Raw genomic sequence first — 26,313 nt, forward strand, 5'->3', positions numbered from 1 at the left:
ATTCACAGTGAAGACCTGCACCCCAGGAGAGGTTCAAATTCTATGCATGGAAATGTCAGGCATTGACAACACAATTCAAGAATAATTGTTTTTATTACTGAATTCTGCATTCTCAAGAGTGAGGCAGTGCCTAATACACCCAGGGGATGTTAGAAACCTTCAAGGTCTTCTAGAAGTGAATGAGAGAAAACAGGGCTGAGAAACTCTTTCTCCTTCTGCAAGTTTCTCTTTTCCACTCAATTATCTCCATTCTCAAGACTTCTGACTTCATCTCCTGAACTCAGATAATTTTCAAGAATTCCTAAAAGACCCCTTCTGGCAATAGTTTGTTTTAGGCAGGGTGGTTACCTATTAGCTCTCTATAACATAAATCTCATATTGCAAGAATAAAAATGGTAAAACAAACCAAAAACTCCTTAAGATGTAAGCCCACAGTTTTTAAGAAAATATGACTTCCTTCCCATCCTCCCATACTTAAAAGCATTTATTATTTGGCTCATCACACATTGTGTCCAAATATTTTCCAACTGAGATAAAACAGTGACATAGTTTGGCCGTGCCCCCACCCAGATCTCATCTTGATTTGTAACTAGCACAATTCCCATGTGTCGTGGGAGGAGCCTGATGGGAGGTGACAGAATTATGGGGGTGGGTCTTTCCTGCACTGTTGTCGTGTTAATGAATGAGTCCCACAAGATCTGACAGTTTCAAAAACAGGAGTTCCCCTGTACAGGCTCTCTTTGCCTGCCGCCATCCATGTAAGACATAACTTGTTCTTCCTTGCCTTCCGCCATTATTGTAAGGCCTCCCCAGCCATGTGGAACTGTTAAGTCCATTAAACCTCTTTTTCTCTACAGTCTCAAGTATGTCTTTATCAGCAGTGTGAAAATGGACTAATACAGTAATTTGGTACCAGAAGTGGGGGACTGCTGAAAAGATAACCCCAAAATGTGGAAGTGACTTTGAAACTGGGTAACAGGCAGAGTTTGGAACAGTTTGGAGGGCTCAGAAGAAAACAGGAAAGTTTGGAACTTCCCAGATATTTGTTGAATGGCTTTGCCCAAAATGCTGACAGTGATAGGAACAATAAGGTCCAGGCTGAGGTGGTCTTAGATGGAGATGTGGAACTTGTTGGGAACTGGGGCAAAGGTGACTTGTTATGTTTTGGCAAAGACATTGGTGGCATTCTGCCCCTGCCCTAGAGATCTATGGGACTTTAAACTTGAGAGAGATGATTTAGGGTATCTGGTGAAAGAAATTTCTAAGCAGCAAAGCACTCGAGAGGTGACTTGGGTGCTGTTAAAGGCATTCAGTTTTATAAGGAAACAGAGCATAAAGGTCTAGAAAATTTGTAGTCTGACAATAGAAAAGAAAATCCCATTTTCTGGGGAGAAATGCAGGCTGGCTGCAGAAATTTGCATAAGTAACCAGGAGCCAAATGTGAATCCCCAAGACAGCGTGGAAAATGTCTCTAGGACACGTCAGAGGTCTTCATGGCAGCCCCTCCCATCATAGGCCTGGAGGCCTAGGAGGAAAAAATGATTTTGTGGTCCAGGCCCAGGGTCCCTGTGCTGTGTGCAGCCAAGGGACTTGGTACCCTGTGTCCCAGCTGCTCCAGCTATGACTAAAAGGGGCCAATGCATAGCTCGGACTGTGGCTTCAGAGGGTGGAAGCCCTAAGCCTTGGCAGCTTCCATGTGGTGAGCCTGCGAGTGCACAGAAGTCAAGAACTGAGGTTTGGGAACCTCTGTCTGGATTTCAAAGGACGTATGGAAATGCCTGGATGCCTAGGCAGAAGTTTGCCGCAGGGGCAGGGCCCTCATGGAGAACCTCTGCTAGGGCAGTGCGGAGGGGAAATGTGGGGTTGAAGCCCCCAAACAGAGTCCCTACAGGGGTACTGCCTAGTGCAGCTGTGAGAAGAGGGCCACCATCCTCCAGACCCCAGAATGGTAGATCCACCAACAGCTTGCACCATGTGCCTGGAAAAGCCAGTCACTCAACACCAGCCTGTGAAAGCAGCCGGGAGGGAGGCTGTACCCTGCAGAACCACAGGGGCGGAGCTGCCCAAGACCATGGGAACCCACCTCTTGCATCAGCGTGACCTGGATGTGAGACATGGAGTCAAAGGTCATTTTGGAGTTTTACAATTTGATGGCCTTGTTAGATTTTGGACTTGTACAGGGCCTGTGCAGCCCCTTTGTTTTGGCCAATTTCTCCCATATGGATGGTTGTATTTACCCAATGCCTGTACCCCGATTGTATTTAAGAAACAACTAACTTGCTTTTGATTTTATAGGCTGATAGGCAGAAGGGACTTGTCTTGTTTCAGGTGAGATGTTGGACTGTGGACTTCTGAGTTAATGCTGAAATGAGTTAAGACTTTAGGGGACTGCTGGGAAGGCATGACTGATTTTGAAATGTGAGGATGTGAGACTTGGGAGGGGTCAGGGAGGGGGTAATGATATGGTTTGGCTGTGTCCCCACCCAAATCTCATCTTGAATTTTAATACCCACTATTCCCACATACTGTGGGAGGAAACTGGTGGAAGTGAGTGAATTATGTGGGCAGGTCTTTCCTGCGTTATTCTCGTCATAGTGAATGAGTTTTATGAGATCTGATAGTTTTAAAAACATGAGTTTCTCTGCGCAAACTCTTTGCCAGCCACCATCCATGTAAGACATGACTTGCCCCTCCTTGCCTTCTGTCATGATTGTGAGGCCTCCCCAGCCGTGTGGAACTATAAGTCCATTAAACCTCGTCTTCTCAGTCTCTGGTATGTCTTTATCAGCAGTGTGAAAACAGACTAATATAAACCGTAAGGCTAGCCGTATCACAACACAGAATGGTTTCCAATGATCTGTTAACGGGTTCTTATATGCCAAGACCTACTTGAGAAAATCAACACTTAACACGCAGTCCATCACAACCACACTGTATTCTGTTGCAACTTCCAGATGACCTAGTATCTTAAAAAAAAAAAAAAAAAAAAAAAAAAAAAAAAAAGTTCCCCAACAAGAGAAGACTCGTTTTGACATCACCGAATTGGATTTGGGAAACCCGAATGAATTCTGTAGTGATGCAAGATTATTCTACTTGTCAAGTTGGGAAACTACAAAAATGAATCTGTTTTGGGCATTTAACCAGCTATTTGGAATTTTAGCCCACTGTGCTTAAAAGTCACCTCTTTTTGGCAAATAAAACTTTCCTCTAGAAAAAAAAAAAGGCCTGTCTCTAAACATTACTTACCATTTTCATCAGTGACCCTCAAAGTAAAAAGTTTTCAATTTTTAATGCTGTATTGAGGTTTTGAAGATTTCTTACATAAAAATAGTTGTGGGTACAGAGAGCAAGTGGCTGAAGTGGGACCTGGGCCCCACCACAGAGAGAAGCAGGCAGAAATGCCATTGACCTGCAGTGGGGATCTTGCCAGTGAGGAGAAGGGGGCTTGTGGACTGGGGGGGGCCCTGCTTGACAGACAAGCTGTGATACTCAAGAACGCCTCTCTCTGTGGGTCCCTCACTGGGGGAAGGAAATCCACTAGGACATTTTTAGAATCTCACAAAAGACAGCAGAGGACAGGTCTTCCCAAGAAGGCTGCTGGAAGGGAAGACAAAGGAGCTAAGAGAAGGTGAGAGAGCATCAAGGAGAATCCACCCATACCAAGAACACACAGGCTCGCACACCAGGGAAGGAAGAGCGCCAGATGGCATGAGACCCCGCACACGCCCCCAGGAAAAGCAGCAGAGGGAAACAGCATGGCACGTGAATGGCAACTCAGGCTGAAGAAGCGTTAACCCGAGGAACCTCTGAGCTCTCTGAGCCACAGACGAATCTGGGAAGACAGGAGTTCAACAAAACACAAAAATAAGGTAACACAACCACATGCAATAGAGGGGGAGGCTGTGAGGCAGGGTCCAGCAGGCGCTCTCCCTGTTCTTGTACAGCCATCAGCAGAACGGTGTTTACTGGCTTTTTTCTCTTTTGAGACAGGGTCTTGCTCTGTCACCCAGGCTGGAGCACAGTGGCACAACCATTGCTCCCTGCAGCCTGGAACTCCTCGATGTCCTCTCCATTGCCAACCCCCACACCTCACTTTCCCCAGCAGCCGGGACCACAGGTGTGCGCCATTATGGTCACCTAATTTTCTTAATTTTTTTGTAGAGACAGTCTCACTATGTTGCCCAGCCTGGTCTTGACCTCTTGAGCTCAAGAGATCCACTCACCTTGGCCTCCCTAAGTGCTGGGACTATAGGTGTGAGTCACCATGGCTGGCCTGGTTTTTACATATTTAAATGGTTGAAAAAAATACAAACAAACAAAAGAATAATATTTTATGACGTCAAAATTACATGAAATTAAAACCTTAGGCCGGGCACGGTAGCTCATGCCTGTAATCCCAGCACTCTGAGGGGCCGAAGCGGGTGGGTCATGAAGTCAGGAGTTCCCAGCCTGGCCAAGACGGTGAAACCCCGTCTCTACTAAAAATACAAAAATTAGCTGGGTGTGGTGGCAGCGCCTGTAATCCCAGCTCCTCGAGAGGCTGAGGCAGAGAACTGCTTGAACTCGGGAGGCGGAGGTTGCAGTGAGCTGAGATCCGGCCACTGCACTTCAGCCTGGGCGACAGAGTGAGACCCCATCTCAAAAAAAAAAAAAGAAATGAAAACCCTCGTATCCATCAATTAAGCTTTAGTGAAGCCCTGCCACACACACGGGTCTACGACCATCTGCAGCTGCCTCCACACCCCAGGGACAAAGCAGGGGCTGCATACAGGCTGGGCAGCTGCAGGGCTGAAGACATGCACCTTTATATAGAAAGGCTGTGGAGCTTTGCTGTAAAGCTTAGAAAACCAGCCGAGCATCCAAACAATACCATTGCAGAACCAATGGAATTTAAACTACAAGGAATAAATAGACATGGCTGAAAAAAGTCGCTGAGAGGGAAGACAGACACAGTCCTGCTGAGTGTCAAAGAGAAACACAGAAGAAAGGTGACCCGAACCAAGAGACTGCGGCCCTCAAGCAGAAGCACCAATGCATGGGACAGGAAAGGTGCTCGAGGCACAACAGAAAAGAGCTTCCCGGAAATGAGAACTGAATCTTTGACTGAAAGGTGTACAATATAGTCCCTGAAAAATGGGAAATCAAGTTAATAAAATTTAAGGGCAAAGCGAGACTTCCTCAGATGTTGGGTCAGAAAGAGCATCCGCCTCCCAGGGCAGGGTAGGGAAGACAGGGCTGGCCTCGCCCTTTCCATAGCAACGTTCAGTTCCACTTCTGAATCCCAGGCAAGCGACTCGGTGCATCATTCCATGCAAATTGCTATTTATGTTACAAGGCAGCCGAGAAAGATGTTCAAGCATGAAAAAACTCAGAGAGCAGCACAGGAGCAATGAATGCAAACCAACCAATGAACAAACCCAAATAAGCAGTCATGACCCACCCAGCTGCCCTGGGCCACCCTGCCCAGCCGTGGAAAACAGTATCAGATGCCAGTTCCCAGAGACCTGAGAGGCCCACAGCATTACTTAAAGAGTTTTATACCCAGACAAGCTGTCCTGTTCACATAAAGGTCAAACGCAGGCATTTTTCAAGAGGCAGAAATTCATGAACTACAGCCCTTGTAAAAATGTGCTTGTTTATGAAATTCAAATGACCAAGAAAAGATGAATTGAATAAATAACTCAAAAGGAGAAGCTGTGGGGAAAAAACAAATCCAGTCAACCATAAAAATAAAATTAAGCAACTGGGGGCCAGGCACGGTGGCTCATGCCTGTAATCCCAGCACTTTGGGAGGCCAAGGCGGGCAGATCACGAGGTCAGGAGATCAAGATCATCCTGGCTAGCACAGTGAAACCCCGTCTCTAATAAAAATACAAGAAATTAGCTGGGCATGGTGCTGGGAGCCTGTAGTCCCAGCTGCTTGGGAGGCTGAGGCAGAAGAATGGCGTGAACCCAGGAGGCGGAGCTTGCAGTGAGCCGAGATCGTGCCACTGCACTCCAGCCTGGGCGAGAGAGCAAGACTCTGTCTCAAAAAAAAAAAAAAAAAAAAGCAACTGGGAAATAACAGAATGCAAATACTATTTATAAACTCTCATAATTTAAAAATATTTCTATAAAGGAATCAAAGTCAAAGTCATATATATAGTATATTAACTGTCCTACTCACTCTTCAATATATTTCTGTATCAGCATATTCAAATCAATCTTACATTTTAAATGGTTACACAACTAAGCAGCTCTCATATCCCCGTGGTGACAATGCAGCAATGCATACGGCACAATGTTTCAGAAGGCAACTGCTCAGTCACTGGTAATACTTTGAACAAATGCATATACTCTTTGAACTAGCTGTTTATTTTCTAAGATTTTTTATCTTGCATATAGGATTATACCGTGTTAGTGCTTAAAAGCAATAAGTAATTGGCAGGCCACAGTGGCTCATGCCTGTAATCCCAGCACTTTGGGAGGCCAAGGTGGGTGGATCACTTAAGCCCAGGAGTTTAAGATCAGCCTGGGCAACATGGCAAGACCCTCTAGAAAATTCATCTAAAAAATCAGCCAGGTGTGGTGGCACATGCCTGTGGTCCCAGCTGCTCAGGAGGCTGAGGTGGGAGGATAGCTTGAGCCTGGGAGATTGAGGTTGCAGTGAGCCAAGATCCCGCTACTGCACTCCAGCCTAGGCGATAGAATGAGACTCTGTCTCAAAAAAAAAAACACACAAAAAAAACACAAAGAGTGTTCATTACAGTATTGGAAAAGCAGAAATAATTGGAAATCATAAATAATCAAATTATCAATTAATGGAGGGCTGTTTCATAATAAATCTATATGACAGGATACTAAGCAGCTGCTACAGTGAGGAGAGAGAAATCTACATGCACTGTTACACAAAGATGTTCGATAGATATTAAATGCAAAGAAAAAGTTGAAAAATTCTAACAAAAATCAGGAAAAATACACAGCTTTATAAAACATCTACAATGACAACCTCTCAATGGTCTCCTGACCTTTTTTCAGAACTGAATTCTTTAGGCATAAAGGAAACTTTCATCCGAAGTTCCACAGTTACTTCACTTTTAGATTGCAGGCTCTTCTGTTTAAGTAAAATTAAGTTTATTTTCACTTTAACGTAAGTATTTCTAGAGACACAGCCAACATTTTAATTGATATTCGTGCATAAAGATGATCTTTGTGTTCCACAGATAACAAGCTTCTTTCTTTCCTTTTTATTTAGCACGATTACCTCAGTCTTTTCCACTTTGCTAATGATGTTCACTAATGGCTATTTCTGGATGGTGGAATCTTGGGTAATATTTTTGCTTTCTTTCTTCTTCTCTTGACATACAATAAAATCATTTTTAAAAACGGGTTTGGAAAGTAAGAACTTCAAGGTCATGATTTGCAGGAAAAATATACCATAAACAGCAAAGACACATTTAAAAAACCGGGACCAAGCTAGAAAATATCTATAGTAGCCACGTGCAATGGTTTAATTTCACTGCAGATATTTATAAAATAAATATTAAGAAAAACTGAGTTGGCATTTTATTTAAAAAACCATAGGCTATCACAGTGGGCAGTATTTCACTATTACTGCCGCCTGCATAATTAATTTTATTATTTATACTCTTCTGTAAGGATTTATAGGTAAATAGCAGGAGACAACTAAGTAATGAAAAATAAAGAGCATGAAAAGTGGTTCATTGTCAGGCTAATTAACACATGAAATAAATTGTTAGTTTTACACATCCATATTTAATGAGCTTATAGAAAAATCATTTTATATACATATATATATGTAAAATTCTGCTGGACTTTAAGGAAAAAAATAGATGCTTTTCTTTCCAGGCTGCCAAAATGTAGGAAAATCTCTATCGGTAGGAAGTAAGAAAGAAAGAATGACTGAGTGTATCCTAAGGTAATTATTAAATACCAGGCCACATGAAAGCCAGAAAAGCTTAGTGACCCAACAGCCCCCGCGAGACACAGCAGTACTGGGCATGCCAGTCTTCACGGGGAAAAGGATGTTACAGGGACCGCTTCCGCCTAAACAAAATACACTGAGCAGATGAAACACCTCAAAATTATAAAAGCATGTATTATTAAAATACAGAATTGTAAGGAATTAATTCAGGATACTAGTTTAGTCTCAAAATAAGCACCACGTCAATCTGCATGTTTTGAGGCAACGAGTCACGCTGAAAAAATTCAAGCAGCACGAACGGGCAGGTGAGACTGCGACCTCATCCTTCCAGTTCCCCTCTCTGTGCTGGCCACCGGTCCTTCTTACCTGTCCTTTTAGGTGCTGATACAGAAGCACGTACAGACACTTCCCTCCCCTTCTGACGTGAACAGACTGCCTTGTGCTGCCCTCCTCTTGAGTCACCTCGTCTTCATCCTCAGGAAGAGGCATTCCGGCGGGCAGCCCTGCAATACTCGGGTCCTGGCTCACCCCCAGAGCCCTGCAGCCCGCCTCGAGAGCGCACCAGAGGGACTCCATTAGTCCTCCACTGAGGACGTGGGTCGTCTCAGGCTTTTGCTACTACTAAAATCGTACTATGATGAATATCTAGTGGCTATGTTCGCTATGTTGAACAAAGCCATGTTCACCCACACATTAGTAAATGAGAGTAGACATCCTGGGTTGGAGGCATGTGTGTTTTAGACTGATTGCCCGCTGGCCCTCCACATGTACCACATCGCTGGTACAAATCTACACCCCCACCAAGAATAAACGTCTGTCACCTTTTCTCTCTCTGCTTAAGTGACAGCTGAAAAATGGCACGTCATTGTAGGTTTCCTCTGCATTTATTTAATCTCTATTATTAAGGTACCCAAACTCGCATATACAAAATAACATTCTAACAGCCTAGAAATCTTCGTCTTCTCCTAAGTCTTAGACCTGCAGAGTGTTCTGTGTGCCTGTGAGCGCGCTCCTTTCTACTGTAATACGAAGCCTCTCATCCTAACACATTCGCTGCAGCTGAGCTGAACCAAAGCGCTGGAGTGGTGGTCACTACGGATTTCAGGCTCTGCAGTCAACAGACACAATGTCTGTGAGAGGCAGTGAGGGTGAGCCTGTAAAACCGTACGGGCATTTTTACCTCTGTGATTTATTCACACTGCAGATCATGCTTCTACTGGACTATCAGACTTTTTTCCTATTTGATTGTAAAAGCTGTTTAGACATACAGGCTTTTTTTTTTCCCCTCAAATTTTTTTTAATTAGTTGAACATAACTGCTGACTGAAAATAGATGATTCTTCATTCTGCTGAAGCATCCTTACTTTCCTAAGAATTTCCACAACTGGCATTTACATCTGGAAGTGACTCTGATATGGGTAAAAGTGAGGCTTTAATGTGATGTTTTCCAAATAGCTCTTCGTGTCTTAGAACATCCCTTCCTGTTAGCTTGGTGTTTCCTTTTCTCCGTCCCTATTTTTATTTGGATCTGTTTCTGGGGACTCATTCATCCCTTCCCACTGCAGGGCCTGTGGATTTCTGTGCTGGTGCCGCCTTGTGTGAGACACACGCAGAAGCTTCCTGGCTAGAATGACAGCTCCATCTTGCTGGGTTGGCCGGTGCCATGACAAACACCAGGGTAGAAGGGGTGTCTCTTCAGAAGCCTGGGCCTTTTTGCTTTTAACATTAGAGTCTTTCTCTTATTTTTTCCAGTTAAACTTACTGTAATTACGTGTTTGATGAAAATTTATGCAACCGTAAAACTTGAGAGATGAGAATGATCATTTCTGTGAAAATGAAGCTGAATACTTTGAGAAGATGGACAAAAAGTCACCTGCTTTAAGAAGCCATAGTGCAACTTGAAGAGGGAGAAGTAACCATCAAGTCCTTGAACTACTGTAAGTCCAGCATCACTTTACAGAAATCCAGACTGGAGGTCAGGGCTCTGCTGGCTGGGTGCAGCTCACATGAGGACCACAGGACGCCAAGACCAAGGGAACAGCAATAGACGAGCTGAGGCCCAGCAGATGTTCACGGTTTGGGTCCACACACAGCATGTGCAGACCTGTTTTAACCACCTATTTTGCTTAAAGCGCCAACTACAAGGCTCGAGAGACCTTCGGTGGCAGCATAACACTTTATGATCACGTGGACCCTCCATCATTTGTTTCTCAAACTCTCCCTGGGGCTCCCAGGAGCAATGGGAAACCTCCCAAACGTTCCGGAATTAACTGGTGTCCCATTCAGAATACGATAGAGTGCTTCTGTTATTTAAATTAATACCCTAATGGTACAAATAGGAAAACTGAGGCCCAGAGAAGCAAAGCAAAGGGCTCAGCGTCATCCAGCCACAGCAAAGCCCAACTGCAAAGGCCGTCCTGGGAAAGTGCGCAAATCTTCTGTCGCGGGCGTGCAGGAATGATGCACAGCCCATGGCTACGACGGCTCTCTTCGCTAGGGGAGGTTGTGGGGACTTGATTTTTCAGCTTTTTTTGTCATTTCCAAGTTTCCCTTGTCCCCCAAACCCAAATACTTGTCACTGCTTCCAGCCAGCAAAGCCTCTCGCCAGCTCTCTGGGGAGTCCGAGTGCCTGTGGCCACGCGGTTCCACTGCTGCCTCCCGCTTTTGTGACTGTGTGGCAACAGCTTGCTGCTAAGGTTATGGTATGAGCGTCACCTTCACGGACAGCTGCTTCCGGCCTGACCTGTCTGTCTCTCGGAGCAGGCCCCCTGCACTGCCCCACCCCGCCCCCATGCGCCATGCCAGCTGAGGTGGTATCTGCGGCTGCGGCAGCAGCTTCGTCATGTTTGAATGCCTGCTCCTCAGCATACACGTGTGTGTACACGTGCGCACGGAGACAGAGCTGGTTCATCTCACGTGTCAGTTGGATCCAAGGTACCTGTGCAGGTGATTTCTCCCAGGAAGCACCAGGTACTTTTGGAACTTCTGCTCTTCACTTTTCTGAAGTTACTTGGTGAATGTTCCTGGGATCCCCGTGGCCCCTTGGATCGAGGTGTAGGGAGCACACTGGCCAGTAAGACAGTCCCAGCCTTTGCCTCACGGACCTCCAGGTCCACAGGGCATTCACACATGCACAAGCACACACGACTGTGTAACTCAAAACCGTAACAGGCTCTACAACAGAAGTGTGGTAACACAACAACGGGGCCCCAGCTTATAAGCGGGGAGTGCGGGGCAGGGTGGCTGCCTCTCTGACCTCCTAGTCACTCTCTGTTTGATCATAAGTCCTCTTCTCATTTCCCCTGCACATTCATTTTAAAGTCCTCTTGGGTTAGATCATGGCTAGCCAAGACACTCATTCTTGTCTTCGTAAGAACCCAAAGTCTGTAACTTTGCTATTCTAAGTTGTGGGGAAAAACAGGAATCCAGTGTGTGGGCCCTGTCCTATGTACGAGCCACACCCAGCCCAACATCAGCCTTCAAGTCCTCGAGGGCGGCAGGAGCCAGCGATGAACACGCTCTCTGTGCCAGGGGCCACCTGGCGTCCACCGTGGCAGAGGCTCTGAGCTTCCCCAGCCTCTGCTGCAGGTGTCACTGTCACCTGAGCTGTCGGGTCTCAGTGCCACATGGTGGGCACTCACCTAGGACAGGAGCAAAGTTCCCGAATGGTGGTGGCAAAGCCACGCACAGGGCGCTGAGCTGCTCCCATGTGTGTGTTTAGTGTCTTATTTGTATCTAGGAGGTAAGTCATCTGGAGACCGTGCCCTGGAGGACGAAGCTGCAAGGGGAGTGGAGGGGCAGGTGCCAGGATCGAGGCCTGGGAGGGCTACTGCACTGTGGCAGGAAGACAAGCCCAAACACACATCCTGCACACCTCAGGGCCCACTCTTGCCTGTCCCCCTACCTCACCAAGCCTGTGACCCCAGGGCGAGGTCCTCTGTGCCCGTCATGAGGAGACTGTATGCACTGCTGTTTCCTTCTGGGCTGGCACAGACGCTGTGACAGGCCTCTTCCTCTCTCCAAGAATATGGCTGCAGTCTGTGAGCCCCCGCGAAACACAGTGAAGAAATCCCCCGAGAGCACGGAGCCGCGCCCACCTCCAGCCTCGGCTCCACTGCTCAGAGGCGAGGAGAAAGCCCTGCTCCTGTGACCCTTTGAGCACTGGGGCAGTGCAGGAGGGGTCGCTGCCTGGATCTCAGGATGCATGCTGTGCTTTATGATCGTGAAATTTCCTCCCACAAACGACAAACTGCCGCTCCCTGCAAAGCTGGACTGAAAATCCTAAGACCCTCAATGTGAAAGGCACCTTATAGGCCTGCCAGTCCACCCCTGGCTCCACAGGTCAGGAATGGGAGGAGGAGATGGCAGAGACGCACACAAGAAAGTTCTCGCAGGGCAGGGTGAGGAGCTCCTGACGATATGCACCTTCCCAGTAAGTCCCAGGATGTTTCAAGTCTACGGCCAAAACGTCCTTTGTCTTGTCTTTGGTGTCCACAGTTGGCAGTGGTTTGAAACGTGGGTCACAGAGCTCTGCTTTCATCGTGGGGCATGAGTCTCTGCAGGCTTTAAACCACGCCTCCTCCCTCACACACAATTCCTCTGTTCTCGGGAAAAGTAACTGGGTGCTGTGGAAGCTGACGTGCTTGATGGACACTAGCCCCACCCCTTTCCAGACCCCACGGGGCCCCAGGTTTGCCCCAGCTGTGAGTCTCCCAAAATGTTATCAGTAATGTTAGTAATTTTCCAGATAGCTTTCTCTCCAGTATCCTACTATTTCCCCAAGTGCACAGCCCACAGTTTAAGTCCTCTTCTGAAAATTACTTTAATGCCTCTGACGGTTGTGCCTTCTCTGTAGAAAGCTGGCTGTTTAAGAAACAAACCCATGCATGCCCAGAGCATGGAAAATCACACATTAGAGATACAGGAATAACAGGCTGTATACGAAACCCCGTGGGGCAGCACTTCTGTGAACGCACTGGGTACATCAGGGGGAGACGAGGAGCAAGCTGAGAGCAGCCAAGGGCAGCACAACCCGCAGACCTGCTTCTCAAGCTCTCCTGAGCAGGGCTGGGTGGGCCCAAGACAGAAAGGGGCCCCTCAAACCTTCCTCTGTGCTGGCTGAAGCAGGAATTTCAAAACAGCCCACCAACTTCATACACTGCATTCACAAAGCCCAACTTCATACACTGCATTCACAAAGGCTCGCCAGACACAGCCCGTGAGTAAGGTCTTTCCTTCAAGCAGCTCAGAGGCCTGAGAAGGAACTTCGGGAGATCTGTACAGGCCTGGGCTTGCCACAAACTCAGGTCAAGGCACAGGCTGCTCTTGTCCTCACTGTCACGGCGTTTCAAACACTACAGTTATTCTATGAACTTTGTATTTTACTTTGTTTCTTAAGTATAATGGCCACATGGCTGGGCGCAGTGGCTCAGCTTGTAATCCAGCATTTTGGGAGGCTGAGGTGGGCGGATCACCTAAGGTCAGGAGTTTGAGACCAGCCTGGCCAACATGGTGAAACCCCGTCTCTACTAAAAATAGAAAAATTAGCAGGGCGTAGTCACGAGCGCCTGTGATCCCAGCTACTTGGGAGGCTGAGGCAGGAGACTTGCTTGAACCCAGGAGGTAGAGGTTGCAGCGAGCCGAGATTGCACCACCGCACTCCAGCCTGGGTGACAGAGTGAGACTCCCATCTCAAAAAAAAAAAAAAAAAAAGTAAAATAGCAATGCATACCCAAAAACATTAGGAAAATGAAAAAAGTGGCCGGGCGCGGTGGCTCAAGCCTGTAATCCCAGCACTTTGGGAGGCCGAGACGGGCGGATCACGAGGTCAGGAGATCGAGAGACCATCCCGGCTAACACGGTGAAACCCCGTCTCTACTAAAAAATACAAAAAAACTAGCTGGGCGAGGTGGCGGGCGCCTGTAGTCCCAGCTACTCGGGAGGCTGAGGCAGGAGAATGGCGTAAACCCGGGAGGCGGAGCTTGCAGTGAGCTGAGATCCGGCCACTGCACTCCAGCCTGGGTGACAGAGCAAGACTCCGTCTCAAAAAAAAAAAAAAAAAAAAAAAAAAAAAAAAGAGAAAAAAGTATGCAGAGAAAAAAAATCAACCAAATGCCAATCTGAGAGGTAGCTCTGAGCCTCACAGTATTTTTTGCACAGCTCTCTTCAGTTTATTATTTTAAGCATAGTTGAGATCCCACGGCATTAATACTTTTGGAAACTAACTACATATAATGAATGTAAAAATATTATCTTGAACTTTAGCACAACGGAACTCAACCCAAAAACTATGACCAGTGTTCCCTCTATTTGAACTGCATTTGTAAATAAATGCTGTTACCAATGACTGATTACAAACCAATAACCACAGAGTAGTCAGTCCATGAATTACAGGTAGTTCCCTAATTATGACAAACCTGGGTAAAGCAATGACTGCTGTCTCCACCTGCAACTGCCAACAACCCGCCACACAGGACCCCAAATTCCGCAACAACTTCACTGAAAACCCAGGAAGGTGAAGACGAGGTCATGAGGGACTTCCACCCACGAAACTTCAACAGCACACAGAAGCACGAGGCAGGCAGAACCAGATACTCAAAGGGTAGCAGAGGAAGACGGCGGGCAGGGAGGCGTGTGTGAGTGAGGCACCCCGGAACCTCTGCAGATTCTGCAGCAGCCGCACAGCCCGGGCTTGCATGGTGCTGGAGGACCCTACTACTGCCACACCACAGCCACTCATCCCATAAGGCTGAGCGCCTGAGTACAGGTTTACACTGATTTCTGCTGGGTTTTACAGTGATTTAGAGCCAAAGTTCTAGCTCTTGGCTCTTCTTGGAAACTGGATGAGGACACCTCCCCCACCTTCTGAGCCTCCAGATCCAAGATGGGTGGGACTGTGGTGGTGGCCCTGAGTGCTCATCGAGGAAGCTCTAGGCACTGTGCTAAGGGCTCTGACCCATATGGCTGATGCAGGAGCGTGTGTCTAAAACCCACAGACCCTAACATCAGACACACATGCTTTCCCCAGCCTCCAGGCACCCAGCCGCCTTACTCTCACACGTGCGTGTCCACTGCTCTCGCTGTGTTGAGGGGAGATAATGTCTCAAAACAACTCTACTGTGCTGAGGGGAGGAGAGGGCGCCCCCTGCTGGAGCACTTGCAGCTGGGAGGATGGGGTGGGGTGCCGTCAGTGCCCAGGGTGGTGGTAGTCGGGGGCCTGAACAGAGTAAGTTTGGGGTTCATCAGTGGTCTTGGGAGCCAACAGCAGGTGGGGAGAAACCAAGGTGTGTGGGCTCTGGTCGCCCTGCGGTGAACCCTTGGGAATGTGCCCAGCCTTCTGACCCAGACAGCTCACAATGCCGCCCCAGCATGCCTCGGTTTAGATCACGTTCCCACTAGACCAGGGGATGCTGTGTGTCACAGAACGGCCACTATCAGCCAGCTCCACCATCCTGCCTGGCCCTGCGGGGTCTGCACATAGCTGTTCTTCTACTAGTGATTAACACGGCAAATAATCAAGGTCAGCCTGCCCTGAATTTGTAGTCCTCTCCTCTGCAACAGCTTCAGGGATCTAGTGGACGTGCACAGACAATGCATGTGGCTCAAGCAAACTCAACGACAGGCTTGGAAAAAGGAAAGGAGGAAGCAGAGGGATAGTCCCTCAGTGGGCAGGCATCCCGGGCAGAGCATAGCACCCCATGATGCCAGGGCAGGAGCTTCACAGGCTGCCAAGTGGGGCTCAGGACTTAAAGGTGTGCGGCCGTCTATCCAAAAATCCATGCAGTGAAGCAGTGAGGACTGGGCGTTAGGAGAGATCTACAGAGCACCTCAGCTAGCTGGCTGCCTACACCATTCAACACGCACCTCTGTAGCAGTAGAGCTGATCTTTGATTTGAATATTCAATAAAATCTGATATGACTTGATTTAATCATTTAAAGACAATCTCAGCTTTAAAAGTTTTTTGGGGGGACACATGCAGAGAGTTCACTCAAATAACTAATTTTTTAAAGTCTAAAAACGTTTAGTATATGCCAGTGCTAAAAGGGAAGAGCGAAGAACACAGCTGTGATGTTTACAAAAGATTGTATCAAATAAAGAGGAGCTCATGTTTTAACAATTCATCTCTGGCTGAACTGAAGAATATAAGCTTTACAAATGGAGTCAGGGCACCAGATGTGCCTGGGAAGCAGATTCAGCACGTGGTTCCTCGGCTCTGCTAAAGCTTCCTCATTCCATATTTAACCTCTGAATAAAACAACTACAAAAAGACCTGACGCTGGAACCAAGGCCAAACACTTTCAAATGATCTCCTGCATGGACCTTCAAGACTTACCTTCGATTAATACCATAAAATAATTGCAATCAGCAAGAAAAAGAAATGTAATTCCTTTACATATGCATATAATATGCTGCCTTACACTGTAAGGCTTTTTTTTGGAGACAGGGTACTGCTCTATCGCCCAGGCTGGAGTGCGGCAGTGCAATCATAGCTCCCTGCGGCCTTGACCTCCTGGGGCCAAGCCATCCTCTCACGTCAGCCTCCCAAGCAGATCAGACCATCATGCCCAGCTACTTTTTTTATTTGTTGTTGAGATGGGGTTTTAGTATGTTGTCCAGGCTGGTCTCAAACTCCTGTGCTTAAGTGATCCTCCCACCTCAGCCTCCCAAAGTGTTGGGATTATAGGCACCAGCCACCATGTCTGGCTTGCCGTGAGCCTTTTTAAAGAAGCAACTGTGTTAGACAACACTATGTGTCTCCCATTCTCCCTGTTCTTAACAGCATTTGACTTTGTTTAGGGCAGCAATATGTTTAACGGAGGCCCCACTGCCCAGCCTCTGCTGCAGGTGGGGAGACCACGTGACACCACGCTAGCCACTGAGAGGTAAGGGAAGCCACTAGGTATGGTTTGGGGGGAGATATTTAAAGAAGGGCAGAGCCAGGGCCAGGAGCAGCGACTTGCGCCTGTAATCCTAGCACTTTTGGAGGCCAAGGCAGGAGAATTGCTTAAGCCCAGGAGCTCGAGACCAGCCTGGGCAACACAGTGAGATCCCATCCCTATCAAAAAATCAAAATCAGCCCAGAGTTATAGTGCCTGTAGTCCCACCTAATAGGGAGAGTGAGGTGGGAAGATCGTTTGAGTCTGGGAGGTAAGGATGCAGTGAACCATGCTTGCATCCCTGCACTCCAGCCCGGGCAACAGAGTGAAACCCTGTCTCAAAAAAAAAAAAAAAAAAGAGGAGGCAGCCAACTACCTTTGCCAGTCCTTCCTGGAATGCAGAGCTAATGCTGGAACAGGGCAGCATCTTGCTGACACGGGGCCAAGCAAGGCCTCATGGCACTCTCCCTCGGGGCCCACGCTGGCTCTGGGCTGCCTGCTTCCAAACTTGCTACACTGAGGACAGAACACCTGGGGTTTAGAGCCCTGCAGCTGGCTCTGTCACAGGCAGCTGAACACAGGTCAGGATACACACAGTGAGTACTCACAGTCTGCCGTGTACTCCACCTGGGAGGGCTGCACAGGCACACCGTCTGCGTTGTGTGGGGTGGGAGTGGAGCTGTCAGCCTGCGCCTTACGAACAAGCGCTGCGAGGGGATGATCTGGGTCCACCACCTTCAAGGGCTGAAAACAGAGAAGACACAGCCTTAGCATTCAGTATTCTGAACCACACGGAACTCTTCTGCTACAAAATGCTCACCTCTAGGACACAGTACATGCCTCAGAAAAAACACACACACGCATGCACCCATGTAGGTCCTAACTAGTTGTGGCCAAATGCCCCAGCTGGCTGTCTCAGAGGAACTGAGTAAACACAGGGTTTCAATTTCCAAAATAACCATCAAGAAAAGGACAGATGAACAACTAAGTCCAGTTTGACACCAATTAAACCCCATGCAAAACTTCAATAGGAGTTTCTGATTTTTAATCACCAACAGCTTTTCCAGTCCAATCAATCAGCAATCATTCCCACAAAAGGCCACCCACACTGCACAACTGCTGAAACTAGATGCTTAACTGCTGAAAACTAGACACTTAAATCTAGTAGACTCCAGTTTTTTCTGTCGCAAATGGCAGAGTGGTGTGAATTAACCACAAGATACTGCTGAGTGGTTTCTTCACACAGATGAGAGGAGAATTAGAAGTGGAAACATTTATTTAAAAACAATCTATGATGGTAACAGAGGACTTGAAGATGCATACATTCTAATCACCTACAAAATCTAATCCTATGATGAAATCACAACTAAACAATTTTCTTTTTTTCTTTTTGAGACACAGTCTCACTCCGTCTCCCAGATTTGAGCGCAGTAGTGTGATCTTGGCTCACTGCAACCTCCACCTCCCAGGTTCAAGCAATTCTCATGCCTCAGCCTCTTGAGTAGCTGGAATTACAAGTGCACCCACCATGCCTGGCTAATTTTCGTATTTTTAGTAGCGATGGGGTTTCGCCATGCTGGCCAGGCTGGTCTTGAACTCCTGACCTCAGGTCATCCACCCGCCTCAGCCTCCCAAAGTGCTGGGATTACATGTGTGAGCCACCGCACCCGGACAACAGAACAATTTCCAAGTCTTAACCAACACTCTACTTATTCTAAGTATCTCAGAGAGTAAAACTCTAATGAAATGATAAAATTATCATGAGCAAATGCTCATGAATTTTATAAGATAGATAGGTAAGAAACCAAAGAAGCAGATGCTTTGTCACCCAGCTAAAAACAAAAATGCAAATACACCTCAATGATGATAAAATAAGATACAACTGTAACACACAAGAATGACATGCTTCAAATTTTCCAAAATTACGTTAGCAGTTTTGTGGTGGCATAAAAAATATAGTTCAACAATGAGATAAAAACCTTCATCAGCTCTTCAAGGCGGTTACACTTCTTGGAGGCAAAGAGAGAGGGATGCAAGTAATTCCCATCTTCTTCATCATCATCATCTTCATTGTCAGAGCTGACTCCTGATTCTGAAATCAAAATCACATTTCAAGATTTTGGTGTTTGGTGAGAAAAAAAGTACAAAAATAATGCAAAAACTTAGAAGCCGCCAAAGGTAGAGCTTCTTGGTTATCTGTCCAAAAAACACTATTAGTAATTTTTCCCTAGAGTCACCCAAGTTGCTCAGACGAAGGCCAGCTAGAAAGGACTGCAACCTTTGGCCATTTGGTGACTCCTGCCAACACTGAACACCAGCTGGTCTGGGGCTCTGTATGCTTTTCTCTTTCTTTTTTTTTCTTTTTTAAAAAAGGGCAAAAATTGTACTAATTTATGAAAAGTAAAATAACAAACAGAAATAAACAACTACAACAAACCTGAAGATGAGATCTGCATTAAGATTTACACAACTGATTTGAAACTTATTTTAGCTGAAGAGAACAAAATTCAGTGGAAGGGCCAGGCACAGTGGCTCACGCCTGTAATCCCAGCACTTTGGGAGGCTGAGGCGGACAGATCACCTGAGGTCAGGAGTTCGAGACCAGCCTGGCCAACATGGTGAAACCCTGTCTCCACTAAAAATACAAAAATTAGCTGGCCGTGGTGGCACGTGCCCACTATCCCAGCTACTCGGGAGGCTGAGGCATGAGAATTGCTTGAACCCAGGAGGCAGAGGTTGTAGTGAGCAAAGATCGCACTCATGCCACTGCACTCCAACCTGGGCAAGAGTGAGACTCTGTCTCTAATTTAAAAAAAAAAAAAAATTCAATGGAAGATATGTGTGTGTGTGTATATATATACCCACATATATGAACAGACTTGTCAAAATACCATCTTTATTCAAAATACAGCTAACTGGCTTTTGCAGTAAGAACTCTAAAAGAGAAACACTGTTATAAAAATAATAGCTTAAAATAGATAATCCAAGTAAAATTTTCACTTTTGTGGCCATGTATAGAGCTATACAGCCCTGAACACTATGGTACATGAATAATCCAAGAGAGGGTATAACTGTTTTCTCTCTGAAACGTTAAGTGGGTAAAATGAGGGCAAAAATTTCCCACCCAGATGATTATGTTCTGATAGCATCAATATTTAATTATATTTCATTTATCTATAAAATATTAACCAAGGATTTAATAAAGGTGCACCAGCAGGGGTAATGATCACGCCTTAGCTGCAGGATTTCAGACACATTCTAGAAATTCAAGTCTGGCTTTCAACCATGCATCTGTAAGAATGTACGTCTTCAAACTTTTCCCAGAACCACCCCCCCTGCCTGCCACCCCCACAACACAGGCCCAAAGTCTGGAAGGAACAGATGCAGTGGGACCTACTTTTTTTCTCGTCACTTTTGTTTTCCGCCAGGATGGTGTAGCGTCCCTCTTTCATGGCTTTCTGGATGAACTTATAGTAGGGGTTGAGGTAGTGGTCGAAGCGCAGGAAGTCGAACTGGGAGTTCCGGGCCTGCTTGGCCTTCAGCATGATCTCAAACTGCGCTCCCTGCCTGCACACGAAGCTGGCCGTGCGCTCGATGATGGCGTGCATTTTAGCAGTTGGTGGCTACGGGAAAACACACATATTCACATTACCCATCTGTGCTCTTGTCCACCGGCCACATGATTTCATTAAAACAAAGAAATGACTCTAGCTTTACTGTCAATTTTAAGAGATACGAGACTTGAAGCTGGAAGAGCCAAGGCTGTTCAGACTCCTCATCTCCAAATCTCGTCAGGATTTTGCAGGGGAGAAAACTCGCCAGCTGAGGCAGGCCACTCCACGGTGGTACAGATCCATGGGAGGCAACCTCTTTTTGCACCAAGTCAACATTTTTCTATATATCAAGGGTCTTTAAGTTTGGTTCTATGATGGAATTCAGGGGGTTTGTGAATCCTTTGTGTATGCAAATTTTACATACGAACATTTTTCTAGGGAGAGGATACACATCCCATGGTTCTCAGTAATCAGAATCACCGCTCTTTCCTTTTTCTTAGCGGGGACTTGTTCTCACAGCTTGGAGGCTCCCTCTTAAAAAACAGCCCTCTCGACACCCAACAAAAGCCACAAGAGCACATACACCATGTCTTGTCTTCTGCTCCTGACCCCTTCTCCTCAGCCTCTGCACAGTTCCTGGCTCACTGCCATGCCCACTTAGAAGCAGTATCCCAAGCTGAAGACCACCTAGGTGTTGTCTGGCCAGAGCAGACGGGACACTCCAGACACTCCAGGTGAGTTTCTTCCCAGCATCAAAGCCCTCCCTCATCCTTTCATGTGCTGCTAAGGAGTCACTTCGACGACCCGACCCTCACGCTCTTAGCATTTCCTGCCCCCAAAAGGATCTTGTTAGACTAAAGGCTGAAAGCCACACGTCTAAAATACTTTTCATATCAACAAAGAGATTAACACTAGGAAATTACTTGCAAATAAAACTGGCAATTATTCTCATTAAAAATGGATGGTTAAGAATTCAGGGCTTCATCCTTCATAAAATATAAATGGCTTAGTTCTCTAATTTAATTTTTGAACTAATAACATCCTTCATACTTAAAAAGGATAAATGTCTACAATTAAAGTTATTCATTAATCCCCAAATAATTTAAATTCCATGTTAAAGGCCCATTGTGTGCATATGGATCATGACTTGGATTTTCAGTAGCTTTGGTTATTGATTGTTAAAACAAAATATTCCATAAACACATCAATAATTAATGATCACTTCATAACAACCACCCTTAAAGGAAAATATGATGTTCCCAGTTGAGGCTTTCTTTATTGACCAAATCAACTTGTTGATCTAAAATTTCTTAAAAGTCGGCCTATTTGTTATATAATGTTACTACTACCATGGTTAAAAAGCAACGTGTAGGCTTTTACAAAAAAACAAAACATCTTATGAACATATTTCAAGGTTGGCTACCAACCCTGAATGAGATTAAAAAGTACCTGGTTTGGAAAAAGCCATTCTTTACTTTCTTTATTATGCAGACTTTAGGTAAATCATTTTCCATTTAAGAATATCATGATCATTCCTACTACACAATGAGATTTAAAAAATACAGTTAACATATAAATATGCATGTTACAATGGCCTGAGAAAAGGAAACTGTTTTTCGAATTTAAATCCAGTGGGGAAGGCTTCTGTTTAAGGAAGCTGACAGAGCTCCGGAAAGGGTCTAACACGTCCTCTCCCCCTCCCTGGAAATTCCATTAATGTGAATTTAAACTCCAGGGGAGGCATGGGAAACGGGAGACAGGTATCTACGGGTCAGAAAACCCACACAAATGTATGGTTTCCTAAGAGCTTTGGAAAAAGGTTGAGCTCAGACCCATCGGGGAACCAGGAAGGAGGTGGCATGACATGAAGACAGGGAAATTAGCAAGGAACCCCAGGGGCAGCAGGGCCAGCCCTCTCCTCACAGGATTAGGGGAGAAAAAAAATCAAATACCTGCTTTGCCCAGAGCCCTAAATAAGTATCAGATTGAGCCAAAATTCAAAGGCAAAAGTACAAATACAGAAGTACGGCCAGGCCCGGTGGCTCACACCTGTAATCCCAGCACTTTGGGAGGCCGAGACGGGTGGATCATGAGGTCAGGAGATGGAGACCATCCTGGCTAACATGGTGAAACCCTGTCTCTACTAAAAACACAAAAAATTAGCCAGGCGTGGTGGCGGCGCCTGTAGTCCCAGCTACTCGGGAGGCTGAGGCAGGAGAATGGCATGAACCCGGGAGGTGGAGCTTGCAGTGAGCCGAGATTGCGCCACTGCCCTGCAGCCTGGGCAACACAGCAAGACTCCATCTCAAAACAAAAACAAAAACAAAAACAAAACAAAAAACAAAAACAAATACAGAAGTACTAGCAGTAAATATAGGAAAATATTTTCAAACTCTTGCGAGTGGGAAAAGTCTTCCAACATAAGCTTTAAAATTCTGAAGCCATAAGGAATAGAGGAACATGTATCACTCTACACCTAAGTTCTGCACAGAGTCGCACAATCACTTACAAGACAGAGCGTGGGGAGAAAACAGCTGGAGGACACACTGGGGACCAAGAGTTACTGCTCATCAGACGTCAAGAGTCCTTACGAATCTGAGCAAAAGGCCAATCACTCCACAGCAGTTCAAGAATGAATCAACATTTTTCCCTCCCCACCCACCTTCCGTTGACAATATAGTACCTAAATTATGATGAAATCACACTCTAATCTGCACAGATTTGATAAAGCTTAACTTCAGTGGTTCAGCGCTCTGCAGTCGGTCCCTTGGCTGGAACCCCAGGCCTTACTCTAACATATCTAACTTAGGGCAGTTACTCTTAACTTTCTAAACCTTAACATCTGGAAACAACTGTATCTGCTTCACAGAGTTATTTTTGTATTTTTATTTTTTTGAGACAGGATCTGGCTCTGTTGTCTAGGCTGGAGTGCAGCAGTACCATATCAGCTCACTATAACCTCCACCTCCAGGGCTCAAACCATCTTCCCACCTCGGCCTCCTGAGTAGCTGGGACTACAGGCATGTACCACCATGCCTGACTAACTTTTTTTATTTTTTGTAGAGGCGGAGTTTCACCATGTTGCCCAGACTGGCCTTGAACTCCTGGGCTCAAGCGATTCTCCCACTTTAGCCTCCCAAAGTGCTGGGATCACAGACATGAGCCACTGCACCCGGCCTGTAGAGTTACTTTGAGTATTCACTGAGAGATACGCCTAAAGAAGCACTTAGTACAGTGTCTGGTACACAGTAAGTGCTCCATAAAGGCTGGTTCTATGTTATTATTCGTTAATGGAGTAAACGTTGCACATAACCGCAACTATCAAATCCTTCCCTGCTTTTCTTCTGTCCATAACATGTGTTGGAGCAAGCACATTTCCCTTGGAACCATGCCCTAACAGGTCTGGGACTACAGGCATGCGCCACCACACTGGCCTGTTATTTTTACTTGTTTATAGAGACGGGATCTCACTATGTTGCCCAGGCTAGTCTCGAACTCCTGGCCTCAAGTGATCCTCCCATCTTAGCCTCCCAAAGGGCTGGGATTACAGGTATGAGCCACTGTTCCCAGCCTGGGGTGCTGTAATTTCTAACTACTTCTTACTCTTCATCCAAAAGCCTCAAGGATCCTGTCATCATTAGGTTCTAAACCAAGTTAGTTCAAAAACCAAGAACCTCCTAAAGTACCTGCTGTTTTTCCCAATCACTCCAACCTCGTCATTGAGTCAAACCATGTCCTGCCCCTGAGGCAGCAATAGTCTACTTAACCACAATTCAACAATCCTGAGGCCTAGTCACCAAAACACCTTATAATTCAGACACTTCTGTTTTCTACATTTTCTCCACTAACATGGACACCACAGTGTATAATTTACACAATGAATTACTGCCAAAAAATCATAATAATTACGAGAATGAAATACTGACACTACCACAAAGTAAATGAAAGACGCAAATGAGAGACTCAATCAAGCCCTCAGTTTCCACACAGTCAAAACAACATTCAAGAGACCTTTTATAATATTAGAAGAAACTCTAATGATAAGATAGCAAGTTGCTACACACTAAGACTTACTTTGTTCTCCAATGAGTGACAAGTATGTTTGATCTGGCAGACTACCAAGAGCTTAGTGATGCTTAGTTTGGCTGAGAACACAAAGCTATTAAATATTTTAATAAGAATTAAGGCAACAAAATTCTATTGTACCTCTATATTTAAATTTGAATAAAATTTAAAAAATCTTTAACACTAAAAACAAAATTCCATATAGTCAACTTCACATAAACTTTTTAGCATTAAATATTAGATGCAGCACTTAGCATTTAATAAAAATGGAGTAACTGATTTTTAAAGCTTCATGTTAATGTGTCATGCATAATAAACATATTTCAGAACAAACAGAAATACGACATATACTAATACATGGAAAATATATTAATACAAGTCTCAGGATATCAAATCTTTGGGTAATTTTAGCTTTAACTATAGCAAAATCATCAATACTAGAAATGGAGAAACAAACAGATGTAGTAATATAGTTTGGATCTGTGTCCCCACCCAAATCTCCTGTTGAATTGTCATCCCCAATGTTGGAGGTGGGGCCTGGTGGGAGATGAATGGATCATGGGGTGGATCCTTCATGAGTAGTTTCGCACCATCTCCTCAGTGCTGCTCCCGTGATAAGACAGTGAATGAGCTGTTGTGAGATCTGGTCATTTGAAAGCATGTAGCACCTCCCTGTCTCCCTCCTGCTCTGGACATGCTAAGACATGCCTGCTCCCTCCTCACCTTCCGCCATGAGTTAAAGCTTCCTGAGGCCTCCCCAGAAGCAGATGCTGCCCGGCTTCCTGTACGGTCTGCAGAACCGTGAGCCAATTAACCCTCTTCTTTATAAATTACCCAGTCTCAGGTATTTTTTAATAGCCATGCGAGAAATTACTACCAATACAAGTAGTAATTACACTAGGCAAAATCCAAAAAGTTATTTTACCCATATTTGCAAGAATAAAAGAGAGAGAGAGGATATGTAAATGAATAAGGGAAGAGAAGGAAAGTGTTGGAGGCACGAATTAAAAGGGCTATTTTTATATTGCCCTTCATCACATAATGAAGGGTAAGAACCATCAAATTCACGCTGAACTCAATGAGACTGGCAGCAAGTGATCGCAGTGGGAGGTGAGAGATGCTCTTTCTGTGCTGAGCTTTCCCGGCATTTACTGTGCAGGTGATTCAGGATGTGGGACACAAAAAGAATCGAGAATGCCTGCGTCTATGCCACTTGCAGTCCAGTTACAAAAATGTCCAAGAAAAAACTTCCTGCTAGGCACAAACACTTAAGATTCCTTCCCAAGTATACACACGCAGCAGAAAGATTTTCAACTTCCCTAGTAAACATATAAAAACCCCATAAAGCACGGTGACTGAAGATGGCATCATAGTTAAGACCACGGTTCCCAGTTGCCATTTATTAGCCAAATTCTTGACGTTCCTAAGTCTCAGTTTCTTCATCGGCACAAGAGGGAGAGTAAACAGCAGCTCACTTATAGGACTGTTAGCATTAAATAAGATTAATATGCAAAAAGCAGCTTAGCACGTGACTAGAATGTGGAACTCCCTCAATGAACATTCAGAAAAAAAGGAAAAATCCTGGTTTGGGCTTTAACACCTGTTATAACTTAATTTAATGTGACATAACTGAAATAGCAGGAAAGGTCAATGCTGAACAGACAGTAACCAGCTGCAAAGCCCTCAGATGAGGAAAACCAGGGTAGAATTCCCCTTCATCAGTGGAAGGGCGGCCTGGGCCTGGAGATGCCACAGGGACCTAATCACAACACAGAAAACTGCCAAGAAAATGTAACGTGAAGTGCCCCCAAAAATCACACTTTAAAAAGCCAGAACAAAGCAACGTTACTGAAATCAACGCTGTCCTGAGCAAGAGTGCTTTTGCATCTATGTG

General features: G+C 45.6%; 1 protein-coding gene across 5 annotated transcripts in view; it reads right to left on the reverse strand.

Moving 5' to 3' along the window:
- The window catches only part of SFSWA (splicing factor SWAP), a 92,973-nt gene that overhangs the window by 57,324 nt on the left and 9,336 nt on the right, over positions 1 to 26,313 (reverse strand). For all 5 annotated transcript variants that reach the window (XM_011756289.3, XM_011756286.3, XM_011756285.3 and 2 more), the window contains 3 exons: positions 20,198 to 20,423; positions 18,780 to 18,892; positions 17,409 to 17,544 (listed from right to left, as the gene is read on the reverse strand). In XM_011756289.3, the coding sequence (XP_011754591.1) occupies positions 17,409 to 17,544; positions 18,780 to 18,892; positions 20,198 to 20,423 (475 nt within the window). The remainder of the gene's footprint in view (positions 1 to 17,408; positions 17,545 to 18,779; positions 18,893 to 20,197; positions 20,424 to 26,313) is intronic.

This window comes from Macaca nemestrina, chromosome 10 (assembly GCF_043159975.1).
Source record: "Macaca nemestrina isolate mMacNem1 chromosome 10, mMacNem.hap1, whole genome shotgun sequence".
NCBI lineage: Eukaryota > Metazoa > Chordata > Mammalia > Primates > Cercopithecidae > Macaca > Macaca nemestrina.